General features: G+C 43.2%; 1 protein-coding gene across 3 annotated transcripts in view; it reads right to left on the bottom strand.

The window, feature by feature from the left end:
• Positions 1-664: 664 nt before the first annotated feature.
• The window catches only part of LOC139751761 (uncharacterized), a 95,508-nt gene continuing 83,289 nt past the window's right edge, over positions 665-12,883 (bottom strand). For 2 of the 3 annotated variants that reach the window (XR_011713417.1, XM_071667308.1), the window contains exon 4: positions 665-1,262. Coding sequence is in view for 1 of the 3 variants with exons in the window: in XM_071667308.1 (XP_071523409.1) it covers positions 1,235-1,262 (28 nt within the window). In the remaining 2 variants the exon portion in view is untranslated. Of the gene's footprint in view, positions 1,263-5,901; positions 6,266-12,883 lie in introns of those variants that run through there. The other variant, XR_011713418.1, reaches the window with a different exon arrangement.

Raw genomic sequence — 12,883 nt, 5'->3', positions numbered from 1 at the left:
CATAGATCAAGTTAAAAATGGTGTTTTTTTTCCATGTTTCTGTCAATATGTTTGGACGAATATCGTATGATTACGGAGAAGGATGAGTAGATAGGTGTTACCGGACTAGTAAATAGCAACAGAACAAGCGGGAATTCACCTTCAGATAGAGGAAGATGTAGAGGACACCTCGTCGAAAACCTCCCTTACCAAAAGGAGCCCACCTTATTCTACTCCAGTGTGGAGTGCAGCCTCGAACGCCAAATGAGGTCCACATAGATAATAAACACGTCCTATCTATCTGTCTATCTATCTATCTATATATATATATATATATATATATATATATATATATATATATATATATATGTATATATATTCCAAGAGACTATCAGCCGTTGTTTCCCTGAACCACTGAATTACAGTAACATATGCAAGAGGATAGGGTTTCATATTACATCAGTCACTGTAGGGTGTAAGGACCCACACTAATATTAAAATTACTCTTTAGAATTTTAAATCGTGTGTAACTTTCACCATGTGAAACATGATTTCTGAAGAAAATATAGATAAGAACAGGATCCCAATAATGATTCAATCAGTAAACTATCATAATTAGTTTGACGCTTTATGTATATAACTAAGATCAAACCGATATCTTTATCAGTAACATCATTGTGCCAAGTGATCTCCGAAGCCACTTTAAAGCCAGCGTTTTGAACCATTACTCTCATCGCTGGAACACAAGGGTTGGGTTAAGGGAACCTAAACGCCCCATTTCATTCATATTACAATCTTGTTTTTCTTTCGCCGTCGAAGGTTTGACTTATGATGGTGTTTTCACGGGATTCTTCGCTGCCTCGGAGAACAGCATATTATTATTAGCCTCAATTCCACTGGTTGATCGTCAGTGTGAAAGTCTACCAGCTTTTGTCTCAGACTTAAGATGCACAAGAGTCGTGTATCTTCAGGCAAAGCCACACTAAGGCTGTTTCATTACGTGCCAGTATAGCTGGCAAGCTTTCAGGAATGTAGGATTCGATTCTCAATCGTTTATTAATAGATCAAGATCTTTCACGCTTTTATATTCTACTTCAGTCGACCAGTCTCATAAAAGTAGATGCAGGAAAATCGGTGTTCTGAACAGTGTGTCTACACTGTTGTGTTATTGTCGCTTTTCCAACAATGATGAACAATTATTTAATCACCACATGTTCAGAACATAACATCTTCACTGTCCATCAGCCTCACCTCCTCACATTTCCCGACGGTAAGTAAAGATCCTGAAACGAATATATACTTAATGTTTATCTTTAATTCCTGCGTAGATCATCAGATTAAATGATATGCATCTGTGTGCGGTGTATAGCACAACCCTAACCCATCTAGTAGGGGTAAAAACACACACACACGTATATATATATATATATCCCTACAGCTCTCTAACTCCAGCTTACAATTTTTATCTTATCTTCTCAATTTTTGTGAGCACTGGCTCTGCTAGCATAGTTGGGAGTGGCACGGAAGCTGCTCAGGACCCGAGAGAACGCAAGAGGCCATCATTAATTCACTGACCAAGAGGGTTAAAGAGCATTTGTTGGGCAACGAGGGCTTGAATAACTAATGGGAAGAGGAGGAGGAGGAGGAGGTAAACCTTAAAAATATAACCTAGACGATATTTCTATATATATATATATATATATATATAAAGATTTTAATGATATTCATTAATAGTGAATGCCAGGTAGGGAATGATTAAGTGGGTCAGGATATGTGGGAAGAAATGTGTATCATAAGGAGGGACTGAATCATAAGGATTACGAACATATATATATATATATATATATATATATATATATATATATATATATATATATATATATATATATATATATATGTTCTCTCTCTCTCTCTCTCTCTCTCTCTCTCTCTCTCTCTCTCTCTCTCTCTCTCTCTCTCTCTCGTGTTAGGCGGGTTGGACAGAGAGAGTAGGTCTACTAACCCTAAAAGCAGTAGATTCCTAAAAGACCCTTTCATGATATTTTCTGCCGAGCTCAGCTTCCCAACTTGCCCCCGACACACGCTGAGCACCATCCTCCACACTCAGGAAGTATCAGATTAACACACATGTCCAACATGATCATCACGGCCGTGAAAAAGGACGAGGGCGCCTGAACGCAAGTGTACAGTGAAAAAGCTACTCGAGACAACATACAGTGACACGATTTCCCATTCGTGACGAGTGGTCCTACAGTGACACGATTTCCCATTCGTGACGAGTGGTCCTACAGTGACAGGATTTCCCATTCGTGACGAGTGGTCCTACAGTGACACGATTTCCCATTCGTGACGAGTGGTCCTACAGTGACACGATTTCCCATTCGTGACGAGTGAGTGCAAGGAATTTCGATTCACTCGGTGGGAACAGTGTTCCCTCACGGATGCCTAGAATATTTCACAATGGGCACCAGGTAACAGAAGAACCATTTCTCTCTAATGAGGTTTATCTACAAAGGGACTATGGACGCCTGTTTACATCCACGTTGATATAAGACATGCTTTTTATATTTCCTCACATTATGCAAATGGTATAATGAAACGTTTGCGAAACGGTAGCTAATATAGACCAAAATATACGTTCGAAATATACGCAGATGTTAGGTTCTTATCATACATTTCTTATCATACATTTCCAAGTTGATTAAGATCTCTCCAGTGTGAATACAATTCACTTTGCGAGAAGTTACGAAGACCAAACACTAAGAGGATGAGAGTGTGACAAGTATTGCTTCCCAGTAACCCTACTTTCTCTTCATGGCAGTTTTGATGGTAAACTTTAGGATAAAAAATGAACTGAAGTATGACATGAGAGAGAAAATATAACATGATCATAAAGGGACGGTACCATGATGTCAAAATTAAGTGGCACCATGATATGAGAGAGCATGATATCAACTATATTAATATGAAAGGATGTGACCATATCAAAAGGCAGCTGAAGCCAGATATGAAAGAGGAACTGTGGCATGATACCAAAAAGGAACTGTTATCGTATCAAAGTTTTATCTTGATATACATCATTCTTCCTTTACCAGGCAGTCAAGCCTTTCGAATCCAAATATTTTATCAGTTCTTCAGCCTCTCTCGCTCTACCCACCTCCCCCACCCTCAAAAAAAAAGGAAAAATGTTAACTAGGCTTAAAATGTTAACTAGGCTTAAAAACAGCTCAGGTGTGTTTCATATTCAATGAACAATACAGTGAGGTAACCTCATATACAGTAGGAAACTTCAATGATACCAAGTAGAAAGAGAGAGTGGCAAAGAGCACCCACCTACATGCCTATGGCAAACTTTTCCCCGTGAAGTAAGGCTAGCGCGCAGCACTCACCGCAGAGAGAGAGAGAGAGAGAGAGAGAGAGAGAGAGGTACACCAGGGGGAAGAGAGTTCTCATTGTTCACTTGGACAGCAATGGGACAGTGACGCGCAATATCTGCCTAACAAAAGATGTGAATAAGAATATAAACGAGAGTCCCTCAGTGGCTGTGCTGTCCCAGGTTCTGACCGGCCATGTCTCCATTGTTGCTGCTGCTCACGGCCAGCTGATCTGGTCTGCCGGCCAGCATCGCAGCAGCAGCAGCTCCTGCTGCGATGCTGTTCCCGGCTGCTCAAGACAAACGAGGACAACTGAATACGGGGAAAAAAAAAGAAGAAAATTCACTGTGGCTATGACGATTTTTTAAGGTCGAAACTTTTAGAATTTTGGCAGGGTAATTTATGCATTTACACACACACACACACACACAGACATATATATATATATATATATAAACGCGTCTAGGGCCGTTGTTGTGTGACCTGTCACTCAGGAGATCAACAATAGCATTGTTCCCCAAGAGTGTTTTGTGTGGCCGAGATCGCCAAAGAATGTAACAGATTACGTCGGCTTCTGGCCCGACTTTTTAGCATACAAAAGTCTCCCTCCCTCCATCCCTCCCTGCCTGCCTGCCTGGTAAACACAACGCCTGCCATCTAAGCCTCGCATGACGGGTTTCTGTAACTTACTTTGTTATCTGGCTTTGTGCATGTATGGCTCCTACTGTACTGGTTTTGAGCAATGTTATAGGAACTCTCCTCTCTTTCTTAAGGCAATCTTATGGGCAACTCGTTCTTGAAAAAATTTTTATCTATATACTGGAAAGAAACCAGACATATATTGGCCGTTTCTTTTCGCCAAGCTTATGCAGTTTTTGTAAAGTTAGCATACATTATATATTCTTTTAACATAATATACGCCAGTTACAGTCGTATATCGCCTTTGCCGGACGTGCCAAGAGACATTTAAATCCTTCCCATGTCAGGAATAATATAGACATTTTATATAACATGTGACAGTAAGCAAGTCTAGCGGGCATCAGCTCACTGCACCAGGAGAAATCAGAAAGAGGAGCGTAAAATATATTTGCCGCGGAGTGGTATGTGTTGCAATCATATCTTCATAATATATACGTCTCGGACGTGTTTGCTGCTTGAAACCTTACAGATAGACACGCAAAGAGAGCATAGAGGAGGTTCTAATTCTATGTGTCGACATGTTTATCATGCCTGAAAATAAATGAGTACATTTGCTTGAAGTTTATGATGTCCAACACGCTAGATCGGGGTGATCACACGTAGGATAGAAACAGTATATGGAATTTAGGCTTTAGCAAAGACGCAAAATAGACTTCAGTATAGCTGCCGGTCTCAAGACGGATCGTGTGATTTCTTCTCTTTACCATATGCGGGTGTAGAAAGTGGATCCATTCGTGAAGGAGGAGAGTCCATCAGTGATGCAAAATGCATGTCCATTCCTTGACGCAGGAGGAGTGCCACCCATTCGTGAAGTGAAAAGGCAGAATACCGCAAGAACACATTACGCCATGGTGGACCCATAGCTCCGGAGACTCCGTAGAGAGAGAGAGAGAGAGAGAGAGAGAGAGAGAGAGAGAGAGAGAGAGAGAGAGAGAGAGACTGTTTGTCTGGTGTTTATTCTGTATATCATCAACGTCTCTGGTTCAGCCAATATTGAAACATGCTGACCCGTCAAAGGCTGCGTATATTGATGAGTGTGTGTGTTTACATTTAGAGTAAGGCATTAAGTGATGATCGACTTGAATGTCTTACCCACACAAGATCAAAAGCGGTTAGATACAGAGAGGATCCATAGCTGTATAATGCCGTATAATCTATAGATAATATTATCGTAAAAGATCCATATACGTATGTGACCTCGTAGATGTACAGCCCCTTATATATACGCATACATATGTTTGAGGACACACACACACACACACACACACACACACACACACACATAGTATAGCGAGGTTTGCTCAACAGCTACAAATAATAGCCCAAATACCTTGCTAACCTTTAACAAACATACCCTTTTCGCCCTCATATTTCTATATATAAAGGTTTTTCTCAATTATCAGCATCACGAAGTAAACGAGATTAAGAACAAATTATACTGGAATTACTGTCATGAACTTGGAGAAAATTACCAAATAGATTAAAGCGAATCACCATGGATGAATTCAGTTCCCTTCCATCTCTTTTTAGCGAGGTTTGCCAGACATGGGCTCTTGTCTCCCCTTTTAACCTTGCAATCCTTCTTTTAAGATAACCACGAAGATGCAAATTCCCACACAATTGCTCAATCCATTATCCTCTCACGACTTATGGCTCTCGGGGTTAAAGTTATGGTGATGAGCAGAGGTGAGGTAAAGGAATGATGGATAGCTGTGACTTCGACAAGCGAGTTCGGGAATACCTTTGACTTCGACAAGTGTGAGTTCGGTTGGATCTACTCAAGGAGGAGGGACAGAGGAGGTCCTTCAAAACCTAAGTGTATAAGGAGAATAACAAATACTTGCGTCTATCTATTCCGGTTTGTTTAAATGTTGTGATCCTATAAGAAGCGTGACCCAAACCCCATCCTGACTGGGGAAACGGGCATGCATCTCCCTCTTAGTCCTGATGATGTACATGAGAGACGGCCAATACTGGACGAGGGGCCCCACTTACTTTTCATAAGCAAATGAATAAGGTGATGTATGTGCTCAATTCCCCTCCAAGAAAACAGTCAGCGTCCTCGGGACAAAGGAGAGGAGTAACTCGGGCTGATGGTAGCGGCTTTGTTTCGTCGGGGGTGTGTTGGAATCCGCGCGCGAGAAAGTGAGTTCTGCTTCTTCCCACCTTTGTGTCGACCGTCACTTGTTCCAAGGGGCTTGTCTCGTAGACACCTGATGGTAGAGCAAGTCCTTACGAGAACCTTCAGTAAGTTTCAACTCCAATTTACGTACAATTCCTATGATTTTGGAAGAGCATCTGAGGCTTATATTTCGAAGTGTCAAAGGCCGGAATTCGACTCAGAGACGTTGATCCATACATCTCTGGTAAATGTGACTCTAGCGTTACCAGTAACTCGTGTGCTTCCTGGAGGGCATTCGATGATTATTTTCTGCTTTCAAACGTCAAGAACCGCAATTTGACCACACCCTTTCCGAAAAACGAAAGATTTACTCAAAGGATCTGAATCCGAATCAAAAATTTGTCACAAAACAAGGAATGCAGTATTGCCGCCCATCGGTTGTATGGCAACACTACTTAATGCATTCTAGAAAGTCTTAAGAGTGTCTTTCGGTATCTTAAATAAAGCTTTCGAGATTTACCAAGAAATGATTTAGTACAGTTGACCACGAAGATGAGATCAGTTTGTCCATCGATCGGTAAAAGAAGGAACAGGGGAACAATTTTGTTTCGGAAGCTCTTACTAATTTGCTCTAGAATTATTTCATTTAAAATTCTTTAAGACTATTGGCAACTATTATCACTTCTGATATACGGTAGGTCTCAAGTTCCTTAACATCCTCTTAACTGATAATGCCTGAAGGATAAGAAGATTTCGGAAGACTAATCATTCACAGAACAACGAAAATCCATTCGGCTCTTAGCTTCGTAATTACATAATTCTTCACTTCATTGCGATTTTCGAAATGTTATCAGAAATATGAAATCCGTGATCACAGATACCTGTAGCGGATGAAAGACCGGGGAAATCGTAACGAACGGATCAGTTGATCTGGAAATCGGCCTCGAATCCCAGTTCGAGTGTCGTGTGCCAGTGTGGTTAATGACAGATGGTGTGCATCTCAGTGTGGGGGAGGTCGGCCGAGCCCGCGCGACGCGTCCACACCACAAGTGGTAAGTGGCAGACCATGTCGGCAGGAGTGGTCGCCCACTGGTCCGAGGCAGTCGTGTGAGGGAGGATCAGGAGAAAGAGTTTGAGAGCCATGGGCGCATTGGAATACTGACTCATGCTATTCCTGGCTGTAAACCTCAGTAGCGTTCGTATACGGATCGTTGTTACTTTACTCTTACATTCCGTCAACACCAGTAATCTACGGTCGTGTTAATGCAGGCGTATGTGTGTGTGTGTGTGTGTGTGTGTGCGCGCGCGCGCGACCCGCTAGAGCCCGGATGATCGGTAGTTGCGTCAGCTAGACGAGGCACACCCCACTGGGGAGGTGGCTGTAAAGCCGACAACTGTGACTGAAGGGATTAACTCCCACGTCGGAGTCCCTCCGTCATATCCCACGCCAAAGCCTTCCCTCATTCCGGAGGGCTTCCCCTCCACCATAGTGCATCCCACCTTCCCTCATTGCATTCCATGGATAACCACAACCCTTCCCAATCACCACAACCATTCCCTCCTCTCTCTCTGTCCCTTAAATCCTTAAAATCCATCATCCATCTATCCCTCCGGTAACACCCCCCCCCCTCCCCCTTACTGAATCCTTCCATCGCTGCTACCTGCCCCTCGACCAACCTCCTCCTCCTCGTCCTCTTCCTCCTCCTCCTCCACGGTCTCTGCCTCCGGTATCATATTTCACGAGTTGTGGAATTATGTCATAACTCATGAAGGCCGGACCAGTCGTGGTTCTCAGGTGCGGTGGCCGGATCACACCGGCTGTGATCAGAGAATACTGAAGACGTAAAGTGGCCAGCCTCTGAACCACAGTTGATCTGGGTTAATGGTGGGGTTTTATTTAATCAAACTTCCTCTTCATACCATCGTTGGGGTTTTTTTTTCTCCTCCTCCTCCTCCTTACCCTCTTTACTTCTTCCTCTTTCACCTTGACCCTCCCTACGTTGTTCCCCCCCCCCCCCCTCAGCCGTCCAAGTTAACAAAATTAATAAAATGAGTTAGTAATATAAAAAGAAGGTAATACGTATTATAAACATGTTGATTCATAGTCAAATTGCCAGAGCCTCAAGAAGCCACTGTAATTGTCAGGCAATATCAGATGGGCATCAGGGAGCAATGTATCTGGCCTCTCATATTACAGACTTCCACCCCTGTTATAAACTCCTCAATCCTCCAACCGACGCTTGAAAAAACTAAGCTCATTATAAGCGAGATAAGATCAGTGCGGACCCCACACCGTCTCGACCGCAGCGCCCACTCACCCTCGTGCTCCCTCTCTCTCTCTCTCTCTCTCTCTCTCTCTCTCTCTCTCTCTCTCTCTCTCTCTCCTCCCTCCCACACACACAAACAAGCAAACACATAACACTTGACTACATAACTCACACGATTCATTCCTCAAAACTCGTGCATCTTCCTGCGGTGAGCGCTACCCGCGCTAAACCCAGGCTTTTTGACAAAACATCGTCGTAGGTGCTCGTAATTCTCTCTCTCTCTCTCTCTCTCTCTCTCTCTCTCTCTCTCTCTCTCTCTCTCTCTCTCTCTCTCTCTCTCTCATCCAGTTTTTCTCATGGACATTATCGAGCCTCCTCCTGCAGTGGTGGCTGATATTATCTTCAAAAAATGCACTCACGTGTGGCATTCGTAAGTGCATCACCACTTAACAGCTCCCCCCGAACACGACGGTATATCCCACGGGTATGTATACGTCAGAGGGTCACGTCATCATACCCAAAGGGGGATCGCACCGTCGTTCTCAAGGGTCGTATCATGGTGATCAATGTGGGGGGAAAAAAAAGTACCTCCGAGAGAAATCACATTGTCTGCATTATACCAGTTTTCCTTGATTCATTGATAAAGCTATGCTTCTGTCTATGCCACTCTAGTGTTCCATCCTCTCTCTCTCTCTCTCTCTCTCTCTCTCTCTCTCTCTCTACTATCAAGGGGACTTCATCCTTTTCAATAGTGTTAAGGCCAGACCACCTCCCTCGCTCGGACTTTGGGTCTATGTGGTCTATCTATCTATGTAACTCTCCCTGTCTTTCTATGGAATCCACCACAGCGTATCGCTTCCATGTTCGCTTGCTCTCACACACCTTAGAATATTTCTTTCCACTTATTGTTGCTTCACGGAGATGAAATATTCCTCGAAGCTATTTTTCTACGGTTTCAGTTAGATATGTCATTTTTGTAGCAGTCTTCTATCTAAAAAGCCGTCTATTTATCTACGCATCCTTGTAGAACTGTCTCGGGTCTTTTATTCCCCACTTATGTAAACACACGTAACTATGTTACCGGACTCCACCTACACGGGGTTACACCGCGAGTAAAAAGTCATCTTTGGCGAGGCTGTATTTCTAGGAGTACAGTCTCGTCAAAAAACTTTTCACTTCAAAGGAGTATGATTTCCCTGCTACTTGAAGTAGCGCAGCCCAGAAATGCAGGAACTCCTCAAAAAGCAATCCTGGAAAAATTTTAGAACGTAGGACGCTTTCAAAAATGGGGTCATAAAGCAATCATATATACATATATATGTGTACGTATGTGCGAATCTATTTTCAGTTGCCTATTTGTACTGTACGTTAAGGGAGTTTTACACTTGTGGTGTCCCATTCTTTTTAACACCCTCTACTATAATACAACTTCGTCAACTTATATAAGGCGTCTGCCTTAACCATGTCCACAAATTATTCACACACACGAATATGTACCCTCAAACCTCATCTCTTACGTTATAGACATACATACATACATACACTGGTGCCAGACAGACAGCAGGAAAGACGAGTCATAGTCTACTACTGATAACGTGTATGCGATACACATATTTATAATCCTTGAGATCAAGTGCAACAACCCCAGAGTTTACAAGGTCAGGGCAAAAGTTGGAGTGGATGATATACAACAATGAAGAACCTCCAGCTGGATGATCAAGGAGGCCGGGCCTTGTTCTTGCTGCAGGCTTTGGTGAGGCAAGGCAGTCAGGCCTCGAGGGGTGAACGTGCAGAGGGCAGATCTTGGCGGTAGGAGGGCAGGCCGGCCGTGCTGGGGGATCTGACAGCCTTCGTCAAGAAAGGTGACATGGCGAAGACGTGCACTCCAGGCCCCCGAAGTCTTCGTGGTGGTTCAGAATGGTTCGTCTCCACCGCCTCGTCCTGGCCGAGATTCGGAGACGATGAGTGGTATCTCCGGACGAATTTAATCACCATCTGAAGAAGGCTGGTCCATAGTGTTTAGGGCTAGAGATAACTTATCAGACTACACAGCTGGCGAGATATCAATGATTTTTCGCCCAGAACACACACACACAATGTTCGCTCAGATTACCTGTATCACAGGTGTAATGCGTGAGTGGCGGTTCTAGCCCATGATTACACACATAAGGAGGCCATTACGAGAGCGCGTCAATAATTTAGCTCTGCGAATTTGCCCAAACTTATTATTATAATCTGAGAGGCACCGGGGAAGCGCCCGGCCGATTCTTCCATTATGTGTACCTGAACATAAGTCAAGGAACTTTCCCATCTGAGCTAATTTGCACATCAGTTCTCATAGATCACAGGACCGCAAGTGTAATCATAATTCTACAGCCCCACGCAACGTACCTCATCTGCCTATCTCTCCATCACTATCCCAACAACCAAACAGGTAAGCAGAAGACTTTCGTGTCGGTTCTTATTTCTTTCTTCTTTGTGTTATGTTTCAAGATCGCCCTTTACTTTACGGGCATGTTCTTCCCCTGTGCTGAAAGTACACATATACACAAGTAAACAGACATCAGGGTTTGCCTTCACAGATGTTCTTTATATGCAAGAGTCGGGGGCTCTCTTTCATCAAACACGGTGGTCCATATAGGGTCAGGGGTACAACATTCTAACGCAGCATCAGATCGTCCCTCAAACCGATAGACCTCTCAGGCATGCCATACTCCTACGCTCAGGCCTCCCAGTTCACTCTTCGTCTCTCTCTTCTTCTCCTCCTCCTCTTCCACCAACATGCTCAAGCCTCGTATCTGACGCGTCCTTCCCCTATTCATCCTTTCCACACATCTTCACAGCCTCATCATCTTCCTTTCACTGTACTCGCACTTGCATTCGAATAATTGCAAATGCAATCTTCACAGCCTGATAGATTTACTCCAACCGGCAGATGATGCTTGATTTAAGAACGAATAGTTTCTTGCTGTGCTTAAAAGTAACTGACAAGAATGGCACCATACAAGACACGGTTTCTTACGAGGCACGTCATCTCCCTGTCACTCTCTTGTTCATTGTATACCAAAATTTCACTTTTTTATCGCAGAAGCCTAGAATACATTCTCCATCACATTTGGGCGTAGCAGCAACTCCATCATCATCTTACTTTTCATGATCTTGTCAAACGTGCCAGCAACCTGCCTACCTGTGAAGACTCGTACCTCAGAATTCATGCATAAAAAATCCGTCTTAGATACTCGAGATGCTGAACCCTCTTCCGTGTCACTTAAAACTCCATTTCTTTCACCTCCAAATTCCTCTACGGCGCTAAGCATGTCAGCAGACCTTTGACTCACCATAGCGCCCACTGCACACACAATTTCTGCTTTCTGCTCCATAGCATTTTTCCCCCCACTCATACCCCTCCATATAGGATTTTCCTTGCAGCCTTACTACAAAGACACTAAACACAGATGGATATAACACAACCTTCTTTGCTTCAGCCTTCATCACTGGGGATTTCGCTCCTTCCCCCATACAGTTAACAGAACACTTGCTCTGCCTTCGCTGATGGGACCCATACTTTTTTAAAAAGAAAGTATCATTTGTTTCTGAAAGAGTTCACAGCCCATTCCTGTCAACTGTGCCACATTCTGCCGCCGGTCCAAACATGCTGAACAAACACTCGTATATGATCGTAATATTTACTCAGTTGCATCGACGTATATTTTGGGTCCACTCACTCATACCGTAAAAATATATCGATCCTTATCTCTTACTTTGCTGCCAGTAATCCTTTTCATAGCAACTGCTTTCCATTCTTGGCTGTGGATTTTACACACACATATGAGTTCGACGAGTTTGTCCTTCGAACAAAGGTATAATAACTAGGCCCCGTCTACATCATTAGCTCATTACTCATATTCCAAGATTTTACAAACGCCATCCCCAACATCTCTTTAGTTACTTGATCGATTATAAGAACACGAAAAAAAATCTTCGTCATTGCTTGTTAAAGTCAGTCAATTTGTTTTTACCCCGTTTCAATCCATTTTTTTTTTTCAATGCATCTTACAACCCCTTTATATTCTATTTTTCGAGTTTTCTTTTTCAATTGCATCACTGGTTCTTTATTTTACGACCACTTGTATAGATGTAGTTTCGGAATGCCTTTTTCAGTTTTCATTCCATCATGCTGTTCCTGTCTCACTCACCCACCCCTTCCTATCCCCACATATCCTCCTACACTACGTCCCAAATACTAGTTAGATTTTCCTTCATCTCACAAATACGTCCAGATGATCAGCCAGCTTTTATACTCGTTACTCCATGATACCGTTCACTTGCTTGGCCTCCCTCACTTTCGAATCTCTCTCCCTCATCTCTCGGTTATCCCAGCCAATAATCATCCGGCCCCCTTTCCACCCTCTCTGTTTCATTTAGAGTCACTGGAGCCAATT

This window comes from Panulirus ornatus, chromosome 12, assembly GCF_036320965.1.
Source record: "Panulirus ornatus isolate Po-2019 chromosome 12, ASM3632096v1, whole genome shotgun sequence".
Classification (NCBI taxonomy): Eukaryota; Metazoa; Arthropoda; class Malacostraca; order Decapoda; family Palinuridae; genus Panulirus; species Panulirus ornatus.
This window is presented reverse-complemented; position numbering and strand designations above follow the sequence as displayed.